At 34.4% G+C, this 19,836-nt stretch overlaps 4 protein-coding genes across 8 annotated transcripts in view; 3 read left to right on the forward strand and 1 right to left on the reverse strand.

Moving 5' to 3' along the window:
* Positions 1-295: 295 nt before the first annotated feature.
* LOC119634917 lies at positions 296-4,943 on the forward strand. The gene is made up of 4 exons (XM_038029351.1): positions 296-574; positions 645-1,054; positions 1,140-1,469; positions 1,527-4,943. Exons 1-4 carry the CDS (start codon positions 353-355, stop codon positions 4,714-4,716), a joined length of 4,152 nt encoding a protein of 1,383 aa, XP_037885279.1. The 5' UTR covers positions 296-352; the 3' UTR covers positions 4,717-4,943.
* Positions 4,944-7,080: 2,137 nt separating this feature from the next.
* LOC119634859 (serine/threonine-protein kinase ULK3) lies at positions 7,081-9,846 on the reverse strand. The gene is made up of 5 exons (XM_038029267.1): positions 9,641-9,846; positions 8,844-9,581; positions 8,450-8,783; positions 8,115-8,299; positions 7,081-8,049 (listed from the first exon to the last, which is right to left on the reverse strand). The coding sequence occupies exons 1-5, from the start codon at positions 9,725-9,727 to the stop codon at positions 7,939-7,941; spliced, it is 1,455 nt and encodes a 484-aa protein (XP_037885195.1). The 5' UTR covers positions 9,728-9,846; the 3' UTR covers positions 7,081-7,938.
* An 895-nt stretch (positions 9,847-10,741) lies between these two features.
* LOC119634441 (trypsin-1-like) lies at positions 10,742-13,535 on the forward strand. Its single transcript, XM_038028630.1, has 3 exons — positions 10,742-11,270; positions 11,355-12,903; positions 13,391-13,535. The coding sequence occupies exons 1-2, from the start codon at positions 10,791-10,793 to the stop codon at positions 11,646-11,648; spliced, it is 774 nt and encodes a 257-aa protein (XP_037884558.1). The 5' UTR covers positions 10,742-10,790; the 3' UTR covers positions 11,649-12,903; positions 13,391-13,535.
* A 123-nt stretch (positions 13,536-13,658) lies between these two features.
* LOC119634440 overlaps positions 13,659-19,836 on the forward strand; it is a 34,765-nt gene continuing 28,587 nt past the window's right edge. The window contains exons 1-2 of one of the 5 annotated variants that reach the window (XM_038028627.1): positions 13,659-13,739; positions 15,331-16,246. In XM_038028627.1, the coding sequence (XP_037884555.1) occupies positions 15,659-16,246 (588 nt within the window). In that variant the 5' untranslated portion in view covers positions 13,659-13,739; positions 15,331-15,658. Of the gene's footprint in view, positions 13,788-14,942; positions 16,247-19,836 lie in introns of those variants that run through there. The other 4 variants (XM_038028629.1, XM_038028625.1, XM_038028628.1 and 1 more) reach the window with 4 other exon arrangements.

Consider the following 19,836-nt stretch of genomic DNA (forward strand, 5'->3'; position numbering starts at 1 on the left):
TTCTTTCACGTACGCCATTACGGAATTTACCATTTTTAAGAGACACCCTATACCGTTTAAGATTTACTAAGTCCTCTCCTATTGAAAATGTATGTTTACGAAAAAGCAGCAAGTGTAGAAAGTGAAAAAGTGACAGATATGAAAATAGCGTTAAAAGAAAGAAGGAAACAAAATACAGAGGGGTTGCTGATGCATTTTGTCTAATGTAAAAATTTTTCCAATTTCGTAGTTCTGCGAGCAATTTTTTTTTGTGCCGCATAAGAAAAAATGTTTTAAAGAACTCGAAAATTTGGGATTTTATCTTTTTTCTCAAATAAAACACATAAATATTGAAAAAGTATTTTTTGGCTTTATGATAATTGCACACAAAGTTGAAAAAATGGAACGTTTCGCTATAAAAATTGACAAAAAACTTAAAGCAAATTTATATAAAATATGTCGCTTGTGCGGCATGGATCATCCTGATATGGTGCAGATTTTAACAGAAAACAAAAATGAAGAAGAAAAGGACCCCATAATGGTGGATGCTGAACCCCAATTATCGCAAAAAATTCAAGAATTAATTGGTCTGACGGTAGGCTGTGTTTGTGTAAAATTTATTTCTTTAACTAGAAATATAACGATTTCCAATGGTCCTGTTTTAGGTATCGAAAGATGATAAGATGCCTCAAACAATGTGCACGTTGTGTGTGGAAAAGATTAATGATTTTTATGAGTTTAGAGACATGTGCTATGCTACCAATGCACAAACACGCAAACTTTTAGGTCTCAAACATCAAGAAATTAAAAAGCAACTTCCCGTGTTAGATATTAAAACCGAGTTATCAATTAAAGAGGAAATGAGTTCTTCTTCAGTGTTAATTAATAAGGCTAATAATCGTAAAAGGAAATCAGAAGACGTAACAGTAAAAAAAGAGACATCAGCCAATGCCGCAGTAAGCAATAAAAAGTTACGCTTAGCTTCGCAAGCCCTTAAAGAGACAGCCCTCAAGAAGGTTAACAAACAAAAACTATCTAATATTGACAATAAGACTGCGGAATTTAAAGAAGAAATGTAAGGTTTGATAACGCCATTATATACAATAATTTGCTTTAAGCAGTAAAGTAACTGACAAATTTGTCTTAATACGATTTTTTAGAAAAGAAGAAATTAAGGAAGAGCCTGGTGCTAGCGTTAATTTAATTACAACTATGCCGGGTGGTACTGCTGCAGTCGTTACGCCCTCCTCAAAACTGAAGCAGATTTGCACTATATGTCCAGAACGTTTTGCTAGCAAGGCGAAATTGGAAACACACCTTCGCACCAGCCACATACCTAGGGTGGAGAGGTATGTTTGTACAGCTTGTGATGAGATTCTTAATAAAAACTTCGACATCAAGAATCACCAGCTTTGGCATAGACATTCTAAGACTCCCTACAAATGCGGTTTGTGCGATGAAAGGGTTTTGAGCTTTTATGCATATGCCAAGTAAGTATTACTTTCCATAGGAGAAAATATTTTTAAAAATATTCTTTAATTTTGCAGGCACTTGCGGGATCATAGTTTTGAAACACCACCTGCCTTGCTTGTTTTGGATCGTGAATGTCCTCAATGTCAAAATTCTTATGCCACGAATTTTCTTTACAACATTCATCCATGTGCGGTGCACACTAAACGCTGTGCTGGTTGTAATCGTTTACAACGTTCTGAAAGTGAATATTTGAAACATTCCGCTCAGTGCGCGAAGGTCTATTTAAACTATTCCAAACACATATTGCCTGCAGTGGCTGCTATGGAAGATTCTGTACGAATTAAAAATGAGAATGAAGTTGAAGCGGCAGCCGAAGAATATGGCCGATATTCAGGAGCGGCTCTTAATATGAATCCAGTGGTGTCGTTAACTCGCCTGGGATCACCCATGCTAAGGGCAGCTAATTCCTCTACAGTTGTCTCAGGTAGCAACCAACAAGAAGAAACTGCAAAGAAGAGTAGTAAGAATAGAGTTTCGAAAAAGGATTTCAAACGAGTAGACGAATTGCTCAAGTCTACATTTGACACGTTAGTGAGCATTAAACATGAACCAGAAATGCACATGGATACAGATTTATCGGTATCAGTAACAGACAGCGGTCTTGAGTCTAATGAGCGAGAGTCCAACGAACAGGAAGACACGGACGAAAACAATCATAGCGATGGGGATTACGCTGATCACAATGACGACAGCAATGACCAAGAAATGTCGAATGCTGAAATCGGGGAAACAGCGAAAATTAAACAAGAAGTTCATGATTTGTCTTATGGGAACTCGGATGCATCCAATGCAGAGTATTCTAATAAAATGCCGGTATTAAAGTTAAAAATCAAAAAGGAACACGGTCAACTGAATTCCTCGTTGGTGGATCAAACCACAGAGAAACGTGCCGAAAAACGTAAAAAGAAGAAGAAACACAAAGAGAAAGAGAAGACGACCAACGATTATGAAAACGTGAAAGCTGTTAGTGGGGAAGAAGTGCAAGAGGCAAACCTATGCATAAAAACCGAACCAATCGATATGGAGACAGATATGAACACTGTTGAGTTAAACCCACAACCCGAGGCTACCATAATGACGTCTATACCCATGATGCAGTTGAAAATTGCTCGCATTTCCGAAGGCGTGGAATTCAATAGTAGCTCCGTTAAGGACGATCAAATAGAAGAAACATTGAATCGCGATTTGATGCCTTTTGAGGAGGACATTAAACCGAATAGAGAGGAATTAGATAATTTACTTAAAATAACACTTGTTACTGGCGGCGTAGAAATGCAATCGACTGCAGCTGTTGAAAATTCTTCATTGCAAAGCACTATGGAAGAGGACAGTGTAAACGAAAATTATGAGCATCTTGACGAACAGCAAAGTGATATTTTAGGCAAAGAAATTAAACAAAAGGCACCAGTCAAATGGACGAAAGGACGTAATAAGGCTTGCAAATCTACAGCTGGAAGAATTTGTAAAGTATCTAATACTCAAACAGCAGAATTGCAAATTTCTTCAATACATGGAGGTGTTTCAATGTTAGAACATTCATCTACTCCCGAAATGATGCCAGTGTTTATAAAAGCCGAGCCTCAGAATCGCGGCTATTCGGATGAACTTACAGAGCTAACGACAGATGAACTCGATGATTCGGTAGAAGAGAATGAAAACATCGCAAAACTTTCTTCTATGCACGACTATGTTAGCGAAGAGATTGATTTTGCTAATATAAAAATTAAACAAGAGAAAGATCTGGATATTCATGACGTTCAGATGAGCTCTATGCAAACTATAAACGGCTTAAAAGCTAAGAAATTCTTTGTTAATAATTCCAATCAAGAGTTAGAAAATCAACAAGAGTACGATGAATGCAATTATGGCGACGATGATGATGACGAGGATGACATAGATGAAGAAGAGGACGAGGAGTCTGACGAGGAGGACGATGAAATTGAAGAAGAGGAAGAGGAAAGGGAATATCGTGAAATGGAATTACCGCCAGCACTGGATGCGAATCATGCTGAGGATGAAACGTCTGATATAAATCTTAAAGCTGAATTCCAATCTCCAACTGAAGTGATAGGAAATCCGCAAACTCCTTTCATTATAAGCAGTGTTTGTACAGCACACGTTACAACTAATCAGCAACCCCAGCAAGAGTGTACTGACATACCAAAGCATAGCGAAAATGATTTGCCAGTTGCCGACATCAACGCGATGGTCACAGAAACGGGGACTAATCAGGCTCCCGTGAAATATGAGCCTGACAGTAACCGCGGCAAAACCGATTTAACTCAAATTATGCAGGCTCCCCAAACAAGTCAGCCGACGGATTTAACAATCTCATCGATTGCAGCCGGTTGTAGTGTTAACTTTTCGCCAACATTAGCTATCCCTAATCAAGAGGCCGATGAAACACCGCCAGTACCAAATGTTTTAGAAGTTCCAACTGCCAGCAAAAAAGCATTTCAACCACATGATGGGAATCGCGGCGATGATGAAAATGTAAATTTGACATTGACACGAGTTCGCGAGGGAATCATACAAGAGCCTAAAGATGTTCAATTAGAAGCTCAACCTTTTGGCGATACTACTTCCGTCGGCAATGCTAATCTGGATCAGAATATAGAAGAACAACAAAATCAACATAATCAACAGATTTTGGAACACCACCATCAAAGACATCCTCGTCTTACAGCACTTGTAATGCATCCGTATTTGGAGGACATATCGTCAAGCACGAGCAGTATACTCAGCGATTCTTTACTAGAGACACCAAGGTGCAGCACTGCGCCAGTACATATACACCAGAATGTAGAAGAGACTGAAAACATCTTAAACGAATCCAATCGACATTTGTCAAGAAATTTCAATTTTGATAACATTAACGAAATTGCTGAAAATAATAATAATGCTAATATCGAAAGAGAACTCCAAGACGGTGAACTGGCTCGCCAAGCAGTGGAACAGCAAGCACAAGACCAACAGCATGCTTCCGGGCAACAGCAAGCTGAAGATCAACAGCAAACTTCTTCAGAGCAACATGAAACTGAAGAACAACAGCAAACACAAGAGCAACAGCAAACGCAAGAGCAACAGCAGGTTGAAGAACAACAGCAATCTCAAGATCAACAACAGCAGGTCCAAGATCAACAACAGCAGGTCGAAGAACAAGGACCGGTTCAAGGGCAACAGATCGATGATGATGTAACATGAATTTCGCGTTTGTTCCATTGATCCATCAAAAATACATAAATATCGCGTTAAAAGTGAAGCGAAATTATTAAATTAATGTAAATTACAAAAAAAAAAAAAAACAATTTTCATTTATAATTTAAAATAGTTTAGCATTTAATTACTGATCAATCAAGAAATTTATTTTTACTTTAGAATTTAGAATTTGTGTGATTTTTTCATTTGCTTTTTCGGTTGAAATGGTTTTTGAGAAACTTTTTTAATATAAAGATATATGATTACGATCGATTTAAAAATTTATACTTCGATGTATTTACTACGAATAGTTTCGTAGGGTTTATTAATTATATAAACAATATTCAAATATACGTTAAAACATATTTGGTTTATTAAAATTATTACAATGTAGCGTATGAAAGCGGACGCATAGTAATACTGAATGAAAAAGACAATTCCACTAACCTAAATCCTAAATAAAAAACCCTACGTTCACGTTGTGAAAAGTTCGACTTGTTTTGCGTGAGGATAGAACTAACACAAGCTTTTAACAATACGAAGCTTGCTGCCGAAATACTCCAAAAACTCGATTATCCAAATGTAAAAGCGTATTTGGACTAAAAGACTGTGCGAACGTTCATTTATTCACTCATTCATTCGTCCATGCATACGTTCATTCATGCATTCTTTCATTCACTGATTCATTTATTCATTCATTCGTTCATTCCTTCTTTTATCCAATAATTCATATATTAATCCATTCGACTATTCATTCAGTCATTAAATTAATCATTCATTTATACATTCATTAGATAATTTAATCCATTTTATTTCTGAGAGGAATATTTCTAATACCCTTGATGTGGAGAGAGGAGAATAAATATTTCCAATATTTACATTCTAACAAGTGGTTGTTTTCAATTACTTACTCTCTAAAGAACAAAATTCGAAGTTCGCTCATTTACTTCTCCTTTAATTTGCCAGAATTCGAAGTTCGCTCAAATTCTGGTCACCTTAAATCATTACTTCTGCAATGAATATTATAAATACTTTTCTGGTAGATAATTGTTAAAGTTCCATCCCAAAAAGAGTTTCATTGCGAATATGGTATTAGCTTAACGACAAACCATGTCGGTTCTTTGTAGAAGACGCGTGATCTATTTTTACTCATCGTTTTGCTGCGTTATGGACCCTTACGACATAGGACTCTAAATCAAAAGTCTGGCACAAGAAGGAAGAGGACGTAGAGCGCCTCCGTCACTTTACCGGCGACACCACTATCTTAAAAACTAAGGAAAGGCTAATCATTTCAATAAAATAAATATCTCGTATTTCGAAGCACTCTCTTCTCTAACGTTTTTCAAGGAAAAGGTTCGACGTTGAAAGGTCCACATTCTTATATCCACATCGTACAGCAAAGATGTTAGAAATGCTTCTCGCAATAACCGTGGAAGCGCAGGAGATCTTACGATTGTCTTCCGCCGAGATAAACTTGTTTCTAAGAAAAAAAGAAGTTAACTTATTATCTATCTACCAATGTAGTTTTCGTTCCAGAATTCTTTCCAATTAGAATTGTGAATTTGATTTTTGCCCTTCTGTCTTGCTTATGCTCAAGCATGGCATGCTTATGTCTTTATTTCTTCATTTCGCTTTTACGATTTTTTATCGTGATTTGCTATTCATATTTGTTAGTCTTGGATTAAATTTGTTAAATGCTTTTCCTTTTAAATAAAGATAATTTTTTTAAACAATGATGAAAGGTGTCTCCTCGTTCCCTTCTCTCCAATATATGCTCTATATTTTTCGATCAATTCATTCTCTGTCTGCACTTGTGCAGGATAGTCTGTTACCGATTATATATTCTGAGACGTTCAGTTATATTGCCTCGTCGTGATGCATTTTGACGTACAATCGGTAAGAACTTTAGCAGTATAAGTGTATATTCGTTCTCATTTGTTATGCATGTATTGTGCCGATTTATAAAATAAGTGTATATTCGTTCTCATTTGTTATGCATGTATTGTGCCGCTTTGAGAATAAGCATATATTCGTTCTCATTTGTTTTGCATGTATTGTGCCGCTTTGAGAATAAGCATAATTATAGTATTTCCTAAACGTATAAATGTAGATTTTCCCAAACGTATACACATATAAAAAGCATGTAATATAAATAAGACTTAGGATTTATTCTAAGAATCCATTATAATATAAATAAGACTTTTTAATAAACCTTCTTTTTTTTTTCTAAAGTGTTTTAATGCACTAAATTTCTTTTTTATAATTTTATAATTTTTTGGGTTTTTTCTTACTTCACTATTATGTAAACATCTTCTTCTAATTTTTAACCTTTTTAATTTCTTTTTTTTTTTTTAATTTTTTTGTTAACAATTATTCACTTTTTACAACTTCTTTGTGCACTTGTAAAATGGCTTTGATTTTTCGCTAAAAGCCGTTAGCTGGTTTTTTCTTATACATGGTTTATAAAAAAAAATACCATGTGTGGAGACTGCACAGAGTTTCTTTCAATAAATTCCTTCACAAAATCTGTTAAAAGTGATAAACAAATTCCCTCATAAAATCTGTTAAAGTGATAAACAAATTCCCTCATAAAACCTGTTAAAGTGATAAACAAATTCCCTCATAAAATCTGTACCAATTTTGTTAATTAAGAAAATGGAGTCAAAAATATCATACTAATTTTGTTAAGTGAGAAGTTATGGAATAATTCGAGTTTTTCATGAGTTCAAAATTATATTCATTATGTGTTTTACGCAATTTTGAACGAAGCCGATGAATGTTTGTTTTTTCGCACTAGTTTTGCATTATATCGGTAACATCATCATCTATGTTTTTTTTTTATTATTTTTTTTTTTTATTAAATAATACAAGAAATCTATCAAAAATCTATCCTAAAAACATGGTTAGCACATTGTAAGTAGAGATTAGGAATATTAATAAGCGAGATATGAATAAAACTACGCTGATAAAAACACAATTTGCTAAGAGTTTTAAAGCTATTTTTTAACAATATTTCCATCCTCTAAATCCATAATATATATTTAAATTAAGATAATAATAATAATAATAATAAAAAAGTTTTACGGAATAAATTGAAAGCTAAAGCTAAGTCGTGGCATTTGTAGATTACATAGGCATGTATATATGTTGGAAATAAATTTAAAATGATTTCCTCTTTTTTCGCTACCGTTTGAGATCACTAATGTGATTTGTTAAATATGATTCCATTTATTGTAAACAACAACTGCGAACTGTCTGAGTAATTTTTGGTTCCGCTTCCATTTCTTTGGCGCTCAAAATGTTTTTAATGCTTTCTGCCTCTTTCATCCAATTCTCCAACTAACATGTGCAATACATGTAAATTAAATTTGAGATTTCAAATCCGACTTTTTTTTCCTACTTACTTGCTGCACTAGCAAAATACGTCTTTCCCCTTTCGGTTCCTTATTAAGAAATGGCACCATTACACCCAACGCAGACGTGAATGTCTCTAAAGCTAATTGAAATTTATGTTCATACAAATATAATTCACCTTGACGGCCAATATCCAGGGCGGTCTTCAATGCGGGACTCGAGTGAGATAAAGCATCTACAATAAATTACTTTTTATATAAAATAGTCGAGAGAATTTTTAAGGCGAGAATCACAGGGGATGAACGATCATTAGTGGACTATATACATATATATATATATACATATACATATATATATATATATATATGGAAATTTTCAGGCTTACATAGTTGCTTGTAACGCAATTCTGGCTCCAAAATGTTGACAATATTACTGCTATTCGCAGAGGATGGAGAAGTTTCTTTCAAGGCAGTTGTTTCGCTGCTGACTGCGTTTTTGTATTCCTCTTCGATGAGGCCACTTTTAATTTCCTCCGCTCTTTTCATATAAGATAAAGCGCGACTACGTAAAGCTAAACGTTTGTTTGCATCCGACTCTTCAGTTATTAGTGGGACAAAATACTGCAGAGAACTGCAATATAAGTAATAGGCCTCCTTATAATCATGCTTTTCATCATACTCGACTGCTTTAGTGACAAGTTCAATTGCTTTCTGCAATGTCTACAAAATTGGGAACGAAATCGTAGTTAAAAATCACATCTTATTGAATGGAAATGATACCTTTTCCGAAGGAAATGTTTTTAAATCTAAAAATGTATGATTAAAGAAATCATTAAATGAGATTCTTTTGGCTGGATCATGTTCCAAGAGTCCACAGAGCAGATCTTCGCATTCCTTACTTATACATACATTCGGAGGCAAACGGATTTTCTCGCAACTTCGTATTCGACCCAATAACTCTTCTATTGTTTTTGAAGTGTATGGAGCGCGCCCAAACAAACATTCATACAATATCACACCTATACTCCAAAGATCAGCTTTGGCGTCATATTGATGTTTACGTACAATTTCTGGAGCCATATACAAAAGTGATCCCTTTAGTTGCTGATTCATTTCTCCTAACTTCAAATGCTGGGCAAAGCCAAAATCTGCCACCTTTAAACTAACACTATTGCCTTGACTGCGCGTCAGCAACAGATTCTGAGGTTTTAAGTCGAAATGGCAGATATCATTGCTGCGCATGTATTGTACTGCGGTTGCCAGTTGTCTTAGAAAATATTTGCAAGTGGCCTCGGGCAGTGACTTTTTTGAACGAATAAAAGTGCTAAGGCTGCCAGCGTTGCAATATTCCAAGACAATATAAATGGTTTTATCATCCCAAAAGAAATCTTGTAGAGTCACAATATATTTGTGATTGAGACACCGTAGTAAACGTATCTCAGTTATTAAATTTTCACGTGAACTGTGCGACAATGAAGACATTTCTACAAACTTGATGGCATGATAACTCTTCAATTTCTGCAATGTTAGTTTGAAAATTCAATAAGTGCATTGTTTTGGAAATTCCGCCAATATACCTTATGACGTGCTCTATATACGGTGGCATAACTACCGGCTCCTAACTTTTCCAGTATTTCAAAATCGGTTATTCGCGGTAAATCCATAAGTTTCTTATTTAAAAATCACAATTTTTCATTTAAAATTCTACAAAATTTCATCAAAAACTAAAACGAACCAAAAATGGAAAAAATTCTCTTTTTTTTTCATATAAGGAAAATACTAGTCAGCTGTTTTGCCCAAAAAAGTAGATTAAATCAGCTGATGTACATATAAGCATGAATACACTGAGAAAAATCTGATACGATATTATGAGCAATTAAATAAAGAAGAAAATTTTTAAATTAGCAGGACAAAAATTTCAAATGATTCTTCTCTCTCTCAAATAAGTAGAAAACGTCAACCAGCACAATCGGTGGAACGAAAATTTAGAAGCTTATCTCGTTTCTCAGTTCTCGTTGCCTGCGGCGCATTGCAGTACTGGGAGAAACATTTGATCAAAGGAAAAGGTCATGGCGTTAGAGCCGCATACCTTTGACATCAGAATCTGACTATGCAATACCCTGTAGTGCTTTATCTAATAGAACTCTTCATTTCTTTTCACGATCAAATATCAAATAGTTAGCTTTGAAACAAGGTCATTACTTTTCTTGATGGTCTTTGTGCGGAGCACGGTCCAAGACGTGGTCGGACGTGGTTCATAAGTGTCATAACGTTCTGCGCTTTTATACCCTACACAAGTTGCGGTACAAGGGCATACTAAATTTGTGCGGATATATGCAACACTCAGCAGAATTTGAGGTAGACGTGCTTCTATTATACCAATCGTTTCAGAACTAGGCTTGTCTGTCCCTGCAATTTGATTCACTGACGTACTTTGGTCCAAGAACAAACGCTATTTGAAATGGTTTCGATCGTATCACTTTTTCGATCACTTTCGATCACTAATGCAATATTCCAAAAAGTAGATAGAGGACTATCTGTAGGGTGATGTTGAGCCTTGCCCCACTGTAGTGTTTTTACTTGTCTTTTCATACGATTATCAATCATAATAACCGCAATTTTGATAAAAAGTCTTAATCAATATCAATATCAATCAGTCGTGCGCGCATTAAAGCGGTATAAAAGCGATTGATTTTTTTATTCAGTAACAACATAATTGTCAACGAAATGTGGTCGAATACTATTTTACTTTTTTTACTCATTAAAATCATAAGCGGGTTTTCGATGGAACGAGTAGTAAATGGTACCGATTCATCGATAACTCGTTATCCGTTCGCAGTTTCTATGCGTGGTGCTACCGGTTCTCATAAATGCGGTGCTAGTATTATAGCTCCTCGTTACATTTTAACGGCTGCTCATTGCGTTAGTGTAAACAAGCCCGATGAGATAAGCATTCAATATTCCACCACAGATATTGGAACAGGCATTGAACAGATTAATGTTATTCCCGTTAAACGTATTATTGTGCATGAGAAATACAACGTGCAGCCCGAATTCGCAAACGATATAGCTTTGTTGGAATTGAAGGGTCAGTTAGTGTTTAATTATAAAACATTGGCCCCAGTTACCTTACCCGACGCGTATTACGAAATACCTCAAGTACCAGAGGGTGTACAAGGCGTTTTAGTTGGCTGGGGTAAGAATGAAGTAAGTTAACCTTAAAACATATTTTAACGTTAAGGTATAAGTATATAAGTGAATGAATGGGAAAAATTCGAATTGTATTTTTAGACTAATGGTTTTCTGCAAAATCATTTGCAAGAAGTCGATTTGAAAATCTATTCGGATGAGGAATGTTACTCTAGACACAATAACGTTACCACCGTTCATCAGATATGCGGTGGAGTAGATGAGGGCGGTAAAGGTCAATGTTCGGGTGACTCGGGCGGCCCATTAGTTTACAATGGCACTGTTCAATTAGGTATTGTCTCTTGGAGTATTAAACCGTGCGCTGTATATCCTTATCCCGGTGTTTACACTAAAGTTTCACATTACGTCGACTGGATTTACAAACAAATATATTAAAAATTTTGCGAAATGATTAGAAAATTGTTTATAATGCCATTTAATCGTAAAAAAAGGTAAAGTATTAATAACGCATTCCTACATTGATAAGTTAAACGGGTTATTGGGTTTATTACTTAAAAAGGTGGAGAGATTAAAAACTAATAAGCTTTTTATCATATTTAATTTAATTGATTTTGTAGTGTGACCTTGACTTGATTAGATGAAGTCTAGCCTATGCAAGGGCATAGTTAATGAGAGCAAAGAATAAAAGATAACGAGTTCTTTTTTTAAGGTTTTATAGCTTCGAATGCAATTAGTTCGCTGTTCTCATTTTCAGAAAAAGGAAAAGTAAAAGTTCTATCTGAGTGGCCGAGTAGGTAAAGGACCTCAACTAACAACTCATAGTTGCGTTCAATGAAAGTCGATAGCTTTATGTGCTAAGACTTTAGTCTTTGAATTTATTTCCCTCTCTGTCTCTATTTCTCTCTCTCTCTAAATTAACAACAAAAGTTCTTCTCCAGTTTTTTCCATACCATAGAGTAACAATCACTTTAATCGTTATCTCACGTTAGAATCTTTTACTCGATCGAGATGTATATTTCATATAGATTCGGTTGTAAGGATTACGAACAAAGTAATATGCACATGTGGCTAATTAAAAACTTTCATTCTCCATTGTGGTCAACACTTACTGGCGGAACAAGAGTAAAAAATATATAGATTGTGATTGTGAAAAAAACAGTGGGGAGGGCCAGTTTAGTGTAATAGGTAAGAATCGCGACTACCAAGTTCAGAGGACGCGGGTTCAAATGCCAAGAGCAGCGGGGTTTTCCTTGGTCGTAGCTGCTTAGTCGAGTGCTTAGCCGCCAAAGGCGCAACCTTTATCGACCGGGCAAACACCACCCACTAGGCTGCGACCATCAATTCTCTATTCCTTTCTCTTATCTAACTTTGTTTTGCCGGTCACTGTGTAGAGAACACCTCTCAGTGATTGGTATTTGATTATTATTTTTTTTTATATATAAGTGACACTCAACGAATTTTTCAATTAGCTTGGCAATACATCTAATTTGTCCTTTTAATTCTATTTTTCGCTTTGCCAATCGAGTACTTCTTGATGTTATATAGATTCATTCTCTTGAAAGAGAAACATGCATCGCTTACCCATTCCGTATGCGAAATGCTAGTTAAGTGACGCGTAAAAAATAAAGAAAAATGCTGGTGTCTGTCCTGTGACTTTGGACGTATCTGTATTGTTGCTGAGAGTAGGACGGTAAGTTTTCGTATTCGTCTCCCATATCAATGTTGTCTTTTGTTGCGGAAAAAGGAATTTCAAAACGATATTTGTTGTTGAGAGAAAGTAACTTAATGTACACCGGAAATAGTTCGCAATAAAATACGATTAACTCATTTTTGTGGCTTTCTCTCTTTATATTTTATGAGGGAAGCAGAAAAGGCAATGATTTTTAAACTGTCTGGTTGAAAGAGCTTTTCCGTTAAAGAAAAGTGCAATTAAAAACTTAAGCTTTATGCAAAAATTTAAAAATAACCGTTCATTCATATTTCAAAATTGCTGAACCTAGCATCCACATGTTAAACTAAAATGTAAACGACTGCAAACGTAATTGGGTTTTATGTGTTAACGCATAGCATTAAATGTATTGTCGTGTTATTCGCTATATTTGCGATAATGTTTGTAAAATATTTCGTTCGTGTTTAGTGTGTTTTATTTTGCTGTTGTTTTTGTTTTTTGTTTTAAGCCATGGCGCTACGATGACAGCACAGACAGCACAGCTTGTCTTATGTTAGTCTTCGATAACGAGTCCTACGTGTTTGTGGTGTTCAAGCGGATAACAAAAGAAAACTCTTTCTAAACGATTTTTGTATTAAGTTTTAGAGAAAGATGAAAACAGTGGTAGTATTCTTCACTTTCACTGCTTTTTCTTGGTTGTTGTTTTAGAATCAAAAAAGAAAAAAAGAAAAAAAAAAAAATTAAAATAAAAAAAGACAGTGCAACACGAACAAAAAAAAAAAGAAGAAGAAAAACAAAGCTAAGAGCAAATAAAAACAAAATCTTAAGATCAAATTGTTAAATAGTGTATGTTTGTTGTAAGTGTGTGTACGTGTGCGTGTATAAAGATCAAAATTATTTTAAAAGTAAAAAAAAAAAGAAACAAAATAAAATAAAAAAAAATAAAATTTGAAATGCTAAGACGGTCTTTTGTGTGTGTGTGTGTGTATGTATATATATATTTTGAGGATTATAGATTTGGATACGTTCTTGCATAATTTATTTAACACTAGCAACGCCCCTGAAAAATGCTTTACATTGACTTATATACGTACGGATGCTTATGAATGATTTTCATGTCAATTTAAATAACTTTAGGGCAATAGTTGATGATTGTTTTTGGCATTTAGTTTAGTTTAGTTTAAAATAAATCCTCACCCTTTAACGAACTTATCATAATAATTAAGAAAGTAACCTTTCCAAGCATTTAATTCAATTTTTTATTTTTTAGTATCCGAGGACTTTCGGTTTCGGTTCAGCTTTTTGTAATGTTTTTTCTTTGCCTTTCGCTATTCGTCTTCAATTTATATGCTTCGATCTAGAATGTTTTTTTTTTTTCATTTAGCCGCATTAAGTTCGGCAAGCGAGACTCATAGTCTATCACTTTTTGGAAAAGCTGCCCCTACATTAAAATGATCTTTCAAGAATCATTGCAACGAATAGAAACATTTCGACATTTTCCCCCTCTTTTTTTTTTTTTATTTACGGATAAGTTTGTCATAGGTTTGTCAAGCGAGTCTGCGCTTTCGTAGTTAACATCATGCTATACCAACACACTTAGGCAGGAGTGTAACATCTTGTAGACTTTAAAATTTACGAGATAATTTCTTAAGTAAGCAAAGGGAAATTTTCTAATGGAGTCAAGCGCTTTCTGATGCAAGACGTTTTCTTCTTCTCTTTAGGGAGCAGAGAAACGTGAAAGACAGCCATACTTATCAGGGAGATCTCTCGCGCTAAGTTTCTTTTTAATTGTAAATATGTTAAAATAATTACTAAGATCTATTCTTACGATGATAGATTATAGCGTGTTTCTCGATGAATCGCGTTTATTATCGGATATAGTCTTTGCATTTGAGCTAAGAACATAGGCGCCGCTAATCAAGAATATTTTTATTCCGCTTGATATCCGAAATTTGTATTGGGGACAAGAAACATTTCGTGATGTTTTTTACAATGAATGGCTTTAGAGTTGAGTAAGTTTGGAGTAAGTAACACTTAATCTATCAAAGCAATCACATTATTGCTCTATTCGAGTATCCTTTGCTGCCTTCTCTGTAGAGTTTTCTTAACGATCTAAATTTGATCATAGGAAATGTTAGCAAAAATCATCTGAGATTGAGTTTTTCATCTCGATATCTCAAACCGATAAGTTAATGGCAAAAGATTACCATTCTATAAATGGCATTTATTCGGTTTAATTAAAATTCATTAAGAAAGATTGTTTTATTATGTTTTTCTTTGCTCAAACATTTCATCTAATGTAGTCCACCTAAGGCTTTAAAGCCTTTGCTATTGCATATAAAAATGAAAAAAAAAAAAAAATAGTGGAACTAATTAGCACTTTTAACTTATCGGAGTTGCAGAGTTAAAGGGTACAACAATATTTCCTTTTTAAATTTTTTCCATTAGATTTGTTCAAGAATCAAGGATTATAATAAATATTATATAAGTGTTTGTGTAAAGTTAATGGAACGCTAACTAAAATTCTAAAGAAAAATTAACTGAAATTTATTAAAGAAACTTCAAGTAAAGTTACTAAAGGAAAAAGGGATGGTCTTGAAATACATTAAATAAATAATTATCACTTTTGTGCCGCCGATTTCTTCGCCTTTTGCTTAACATTAACGACTGCATATAAAATCCAAGATATATATGTATATGTGTACAGTTTGCAAGTAAAACTTAATAAAAAAAAACACCTGTAAAAAGTTTGTTTCTTACGAATAATGTCACCGTCATGTATATAAGTGGAAAGAAAACATGTAACAGAAAGTCAACAATTACAAAAATAACAAAAACAGCAACAACTGCATATAATAAATCGACACGTAAAGTATCAATAACTTTAGGAATGGCCGCAACAGCCGCACCAACGAGAGCCGCTTTAGAGGAAAAATTCAACTCGTCGTCATCGATAACGAAACTTCCAATCATGCAATTGTCAAAGGACACGGATAAAATTGAAGCAATGGCAGCAACATTATATTCACCACCGTCATCGTCTTCAAAGTCAACAGCAATATCATCATTATCATCGTCATCATCATTATCATCATCATCATCATCATCATCATCATCATCATCAGCATTATCATCATCATTAACATTATCATCGCCAACACGACGTGTGATGAGTTTGCACAATTTGTTGATAATGTTCATTGTGCTCGTTTGCGGTCTGGCCACCGTTAATGGCCTGAAATGTTACATGTGCGGTCAGTATAATGAGGGCGTGGGTTCAATAACCCCCTGTTTAAATTATTCCCAGAAACATCAGCATCTCTACTTGAAGGAATGCACCAAGAAAAGCGAAAAATATTGTGTGGTAAGTGCCGTCAAGTCAATTACATTTCTCCTCTCTTTTCTTTTTTTTTTTCCATCAAAGATATCGATAATATCGCGGATATTAAACGTTGCGGGGACGCATATGTCCCTGAAGTTGAAATTATTATTTATTTACTTTTTCTTTTTTTTTTTGAAAGACGATCAGATACCGTGGATCACCAAGACGATCAGGTACAATATAGATAAAAGTAGAAGAAAAGAAACCTTACGAAAATAACCTAAGAGTCACTAAAGGAGCGAAAGGAATAAAACCAGAAACAAGCTTGCAAGCTGCTTTTAAAATTGGGGAATGTTCGGCGAAAATTAAATAGGAACGAAAGGAAAACTAACTAAAAAGAACTAATCGACAAGAAGGGACCGAAGGCTAAATGGAATTTATAAAAAAGAGAACGTCACACTTGGTTGAAGATTATCTTCAAACGAATTGAAAGTCCATTGGTAATGATCGAAAGTTCAAGACAAGAGCCGAGTAGAAAATTTGATTTTCGTGTCGAGTAGATGAAAAGAATCCATCCCATATATATAGTGTTATTGACTTTGGTCTATTCTAAGAGAAAGTGCGAGTACTATTGCGACCTGTAGGCCACAAGAAGATAAGAAAGTCAGATGGACGGACAAGCTTAGATCGAAGCAAAAGATGATTCGAAACCGATCGGTATAAAAAGAAAGTAGTCTATCTTAAGTCCCTTCTGGGTGTTGCCTTAATCCGACATAGTGCATACTACGAGCAAAGAAAACTCTGCCGCACTTAAGGTTTGAGTCAGCGAACACTGACTTAGTAGCCTCGGCTCTGATCTACTCGGCTATTCAGGCGGATCGATGCTTTTTTATTAGCATATGTTTAGTTAGAACAGAAATTTTTTGTTTTTGTTTATTAATAAAAATTGTGCGTAGAAAGTATGTTTGTCTATTTGTTTATCTTAATAAAAGAGTATGGATGCAAGACTTTTGAATCTCTGACATATTAATTATCAATTGTTAGTTTTACCAGTGGCAAAACTACAAGAGTCAAATATTTAATTATAGTTGAATTAATTGGAGTGTTTTAAAAAGTTTAACCAATTGCAAATAAAATATAATTAATTTATTGTAATCAATGGAGTTCTAAAGTGGAAACATAAAAAAAAAAAAAAAAATGCGCTTACTTATGCTGAGAACATACAACGTTTGATTAACGGTTTTTGTATTTTATTATATATTTAAGTATTTATTGGAAAAAGAATGGTCTTGTTTAATTCTTTTATTATTCGAATCAAAGGTTTTTAGAAAGTGCAACACTTGAAAATATTGTTGGAAAGTATTTCGTTCGAATAAAGTATCAAAGAGTAAAATCGAAATGAAGAAGAAAACAATAAAAATCAACTAAAAGAGAAAACATAAAAACAAGAAGAAGAAGAAGAAGAATAATAAAAAAAAAAAAAAAAATGAAATCCTTAACAGAAATAGTCATCAATTGTTAGCTCAAAGGGGAATATTCGTATAAATAAGTAAACAACCAAGAGAGTCGTAATCAAAGAAAAGTTTTAAATTACATGAAACTTTCATTAACTTTCATTCTATATAACTCATCAACATTATATTATGCTTTCTACAAGAGTGAAATAATTCATCAGAATTCTTTGAACTGGAGGGGCGCTTCAATTGGGAACTAATTGTATTTTTAAAAGCCTTCCAAAGTGAATTAACTTTTGTCAAAAGATTGGATTATATGAAATCAAAGGTTAGATTAATTTATTTGATGCGTTCGATGCGTGTTATCACCTATAAGATCCGATGCTTGTCTGTTGCTTTCACTTAAAACAAGTATTTGAAGCACACTTTTCGATAATTGTTAGCGTAGAAAAATTTGTCAGGTTGCACTAGGAGCCTATGGTGATTCCGTTTGCATGTGAAACTTCGGAAAGCATCTAACTTGAAGAAACACCATCTCTTACGTGAAAATTGTAAACAACTTTTAGCTTCCGATTTCGGAAATTCATGTTATCCGATATATTAAATATTTCGGTCAACTAAAGATAGGTCAGGCTTGATAACCTTTAGTTTATTTGGACCTGCTAGGCTTTTCTAATTGATACCTAATATCTCAGCCTTTTTTTCCGGTTAATATATCCGGTTAATTGAAGATAGGTCAGGCTTGATAACCTTTACTTTATTTGGACTTGTCAGGCTTTTCTAATTGATACCTAGTATCTTCAGCCTTTTTTCGCTGTTTGTTTTTTTTTTGGTAGAAAATCTTTATAATTACTGGGAGTAAAAAGATAATTGAAGCTTAATTTTTATTTTTAAATTTACTTGGCTTTCAGGGTAGTAAGCTGCACATAGTTAAGCGCGAATTTTTTTTCTTTTTAATTTAAATGCAAGGTGAAATGTGATAGAATGGTAGACATTAGTAACACAAATTGGCCAAATTGAATAGATGAACTAATACGACACTATAACCTCAAAACCACAGGTAACCACGGGCGGCTTAATACATATAAAAAACCAGTAAGAAGGATATATTCAGCGGGGTCCAAATCTTGCATACCAACTACGTAAACACGGTTGTTTCTAAACAACAAGACTTTATCTACTAATCGTTCACCATAGTCAAATTATAACTAACACACTGCATCGCATTTTATTTTCCAACTCTTTTCGTTTGATGTTCATATCGAAGATCTACCACACTTAGAATTTCGTATCGCATTCTCCAAGTCCGAGATAATTATTTTGGAACTAACACACATAGCTTTTCGCATTTCACTCTCCAAGCTCTTTTATTTGATAGCCATATCGATAGTGTTATTACGAAAAAATTAATCTTCCAGGCCGCGGTGTCTACCACATTTATTTCAGAAATAACCAGTTTTTAGGTAGATAATATGTCCGCATTTGAGAAATGTACAAAATAGTTTCGAACATTCTCTCTTGTTTGCCTTGCGATAAGTATTTTTGTGGGCATTGTCGTTTTTCACCATTGTTCTGTGGGATTCTGCTCTGAAGAATTTGGCCCATTTTCAATAACAACCTGCGTGCAAAAACTCCCAGTATTTCGATCAAATTCGAAATCGATATGACAATTTTTGCGACCAGGAGGATGCAAATAACACACATCACGGCTTAATCAATTCAGTATTTCACGTTGAGCAAGCTAATCTAAAGTTTCTTTTCGGGTGTCAAAAAAAAAGAAACAAAATAAGTATACCACCATCCTGCAGTGATGAACGCAAAAAAAAAAAAAAAGGGAAAGGCAACCAAATTCGACCGCCTCAGCGAAAGTTTGTAATTCGGGAAACCCCTTCCAGGCAGACAGGTTCGTTTAAAGCATATTGCAAAAACGATCTTTACTAATCTATCAAAGAGTCCAGCAGTGAATTAGCAAGACCACAATATTTTTCAAAAATTTATTCCAAAACAAACACAAATTACAAACCGAAGCATGTTATTTTGCTCCATTGAATCACTTAATGTAAGATTCTTTTATGTCATTTTCGTGGCAACCACTAACGAATCGCAGCCAAGTCTGATACTTAATGAAATGTCTTTGTTTCCGTTTCTTTGCTCAAAAGAGCATTCATTTATTGTTTG

Source organism: Glossina fuscipes, unplaced genomic scaffold (genome assembly GCF_014805625.2).
Source record: "Glossina fuscipes isolate IAEA_lab_2018 unplaced genomic scaffold, Yale_Gfus_2 3, whole genome shotgun sequence".
Lineage (NCBI taxonomy): Eukaryota > Metazoa > Arthropoda > Insecta > Diptera > Glossinidae > Glossina > Glossina fuscipes.

Coding starts and splice junctions, on each gene's coding strand:
- LOC119634917 (XM_038029351.1), top strand. CDS start 353: ATGATAATTGCACACAAAGTTGAAAAAATGGAACGTTTCGCTATAAAA. Junction 1,055..1,139: donor GCGGAATTTAAAGAAGAAAT/GTAAGGTTTGAT, acceptor ACGATTTTTTAG/AAAAGAAGAAATTAAGGAAG. Junction 1,470..1,526: donor AGCTTTTATGCATATGCCAA/GTAAGTATTACT, acceptor TTAATTTTGCAG/GCACTTGCGGGATCATAGTT.
- LOC119634859 (XM_038029267.1), bottom strand. CDS start 9,727: ATGGATTTACCGCGAATAACCGATTTTGAAATACTGGAAAAGTTAGGA. Junction 9,582..9,640: donor TATATAGAGCACGTCATAAG/GTATATTGGCGG, acceptor CTAACATTGCAG/AAATTGAAGAGTTATCATGC. Junction 8,784..8,843: donor AAACATTTCCTTCGGAAAAG/GTATCATTTCCA, acceptor CCAATTTTGTAG/ACATTGCAGAAAGCAATTGA.
- LOC119634441 (XM_038028630.1), top strand. CDS start 10,791: ATGTGGTCGAATACTATTTTACTTTTTTTACTCATTAAAATCATAAGC. Junction 11,271..11,354: donor TTGGCTGGGGTAAGAATGAA/GTAAGTTAACCT, acceptor TTGTATTTTTAG/ACTAATGGTTTTCTGCAAAA.